The sequence below is a fragment of the Perkinsus marinus genome (assembly GCF_000006405.1).
Source record: "Perkinsus marinus ATCC 50983 genomic scaffold scf_1104296957208, whole genome shotgun sequence".
NCBI classification, from domain to species: Eukaryota; Perkinsozoa; order Perkinsida; family Perkinsidae; genus Perkinsus; species Perkinsus marinus.
The window spans coordinates 1-1,043 of record NW_003207210.1 but is presented as its reverse complement, the minus strand read 5'-3'; the positions used below and the strand labels follow the sequence as shown (position 1 = coordinate 1,043).

The window sequence follows — 1,043 nt, the reverse complement described above, 5'->3', positions numbered from 1 at the left end:
CACACAGTTCGCAGCACCCCTTGTTGGTGACTGCATGACAGTAAACGTGTGGTTGAGTCGATGATTGATATGCAATGGAGGGTCGAGGTCGAGAAAACCACCAAAGCCGGCACACTTCGCTCCGCTAGAGAAATATACCTCCGCAACTCGGGAATGCAATAGAGCCATAGCACACATAATGCAGGGCTCTGTGAAAAGGAAGACGCTGCAACCAGTGCAAAGATAGCTCGATCTCTCGATGTCCGACAGAGTTCCATCAGCAGACCCCTCGGGCGAGCGCGGTCGTTTACCACTATGAACTGCAGGGAGGGGAGTCGCTGCTGCAGCTACCTGAACAACCAATGATCCCAGGAAAGGCACACCGAGCCCCACATGTTGTCCCTACCTCATTAATAGCTTCCATACAAGCATGTCTCAATGGATGCCTATCATCAGCCTCAGCCTCGGAAATGACGTCGCCATTCGGTGACACTATGATCACTTTTTTCCGACCTGCCAACACTGTGACCACTCAAGTAGCCTCATCAGTCAAGGCGACCCACCAGCTGCTTCCATCATGTGCAGGATTTCCTTCCGCCGGCTGTTGCCCGGGTTGTTGAGTTTCGTGTCGCTCCTCTCTAGAGCTGGTCGCCGCCAGACCATCGGCCACACTTGGTTCCACTCTTGAAACTGTTCCCGTGTAAAAGCTGGGTACTTGGGCACGTCAACCAGTCGCACGTCGAGATCTTCAAAGGGAACTTCGCAGTGCTGTGGGCCAACGACCACTTCCAAAATTCCTTCCTTATCTGCATGCCGCCGCACCCGCTTGAGATGAGACATGGTAGACGGCAAAGGACTCCTCCGCGACAGCGTTTTCATGATAACCGATGCCTTCGTTTTCGGAACCTCTAACACCGTAGCCGGGACCGTCTCAAGAGGGCGTGTGAATTCTTGTGGTAGTAGCTGAGTGAACTTAGTGCAATTAGGACAGTACCGTATAGGAGCTGACATGGACTCAACAACTGTGACTAAAGGTGATCACCACGACATGCCCTCAGAAAGAG

General features: G+C 52.8%; 1 protein-coding gene across 1 annotated transcript; it reads right to left on the bottom strand.

Annotated features, from left to right (window-relative positions):
* Positions 1-34: 34 nt before the first annotated feature.
* Pmar_PMAR011159 (deaminase, putative) lies at positions 35-999 on the bottom strand (the record flags this gene model as incomplete). Its single annotated transcript, XM_002774875.1, has 3 exons — positions 543-999; positions 386-492; positions 35-330 (listed from the first exon to the last, which is right to left on the bottom strand). Coding segments are annotated over exons 1-3 (851 nt in total), but the record flags the coding sequence as incomplete, so codon positions are not given.
* Between the last annotated feature and the right edge of the window lie 44 nt (positions 1,000-1,043).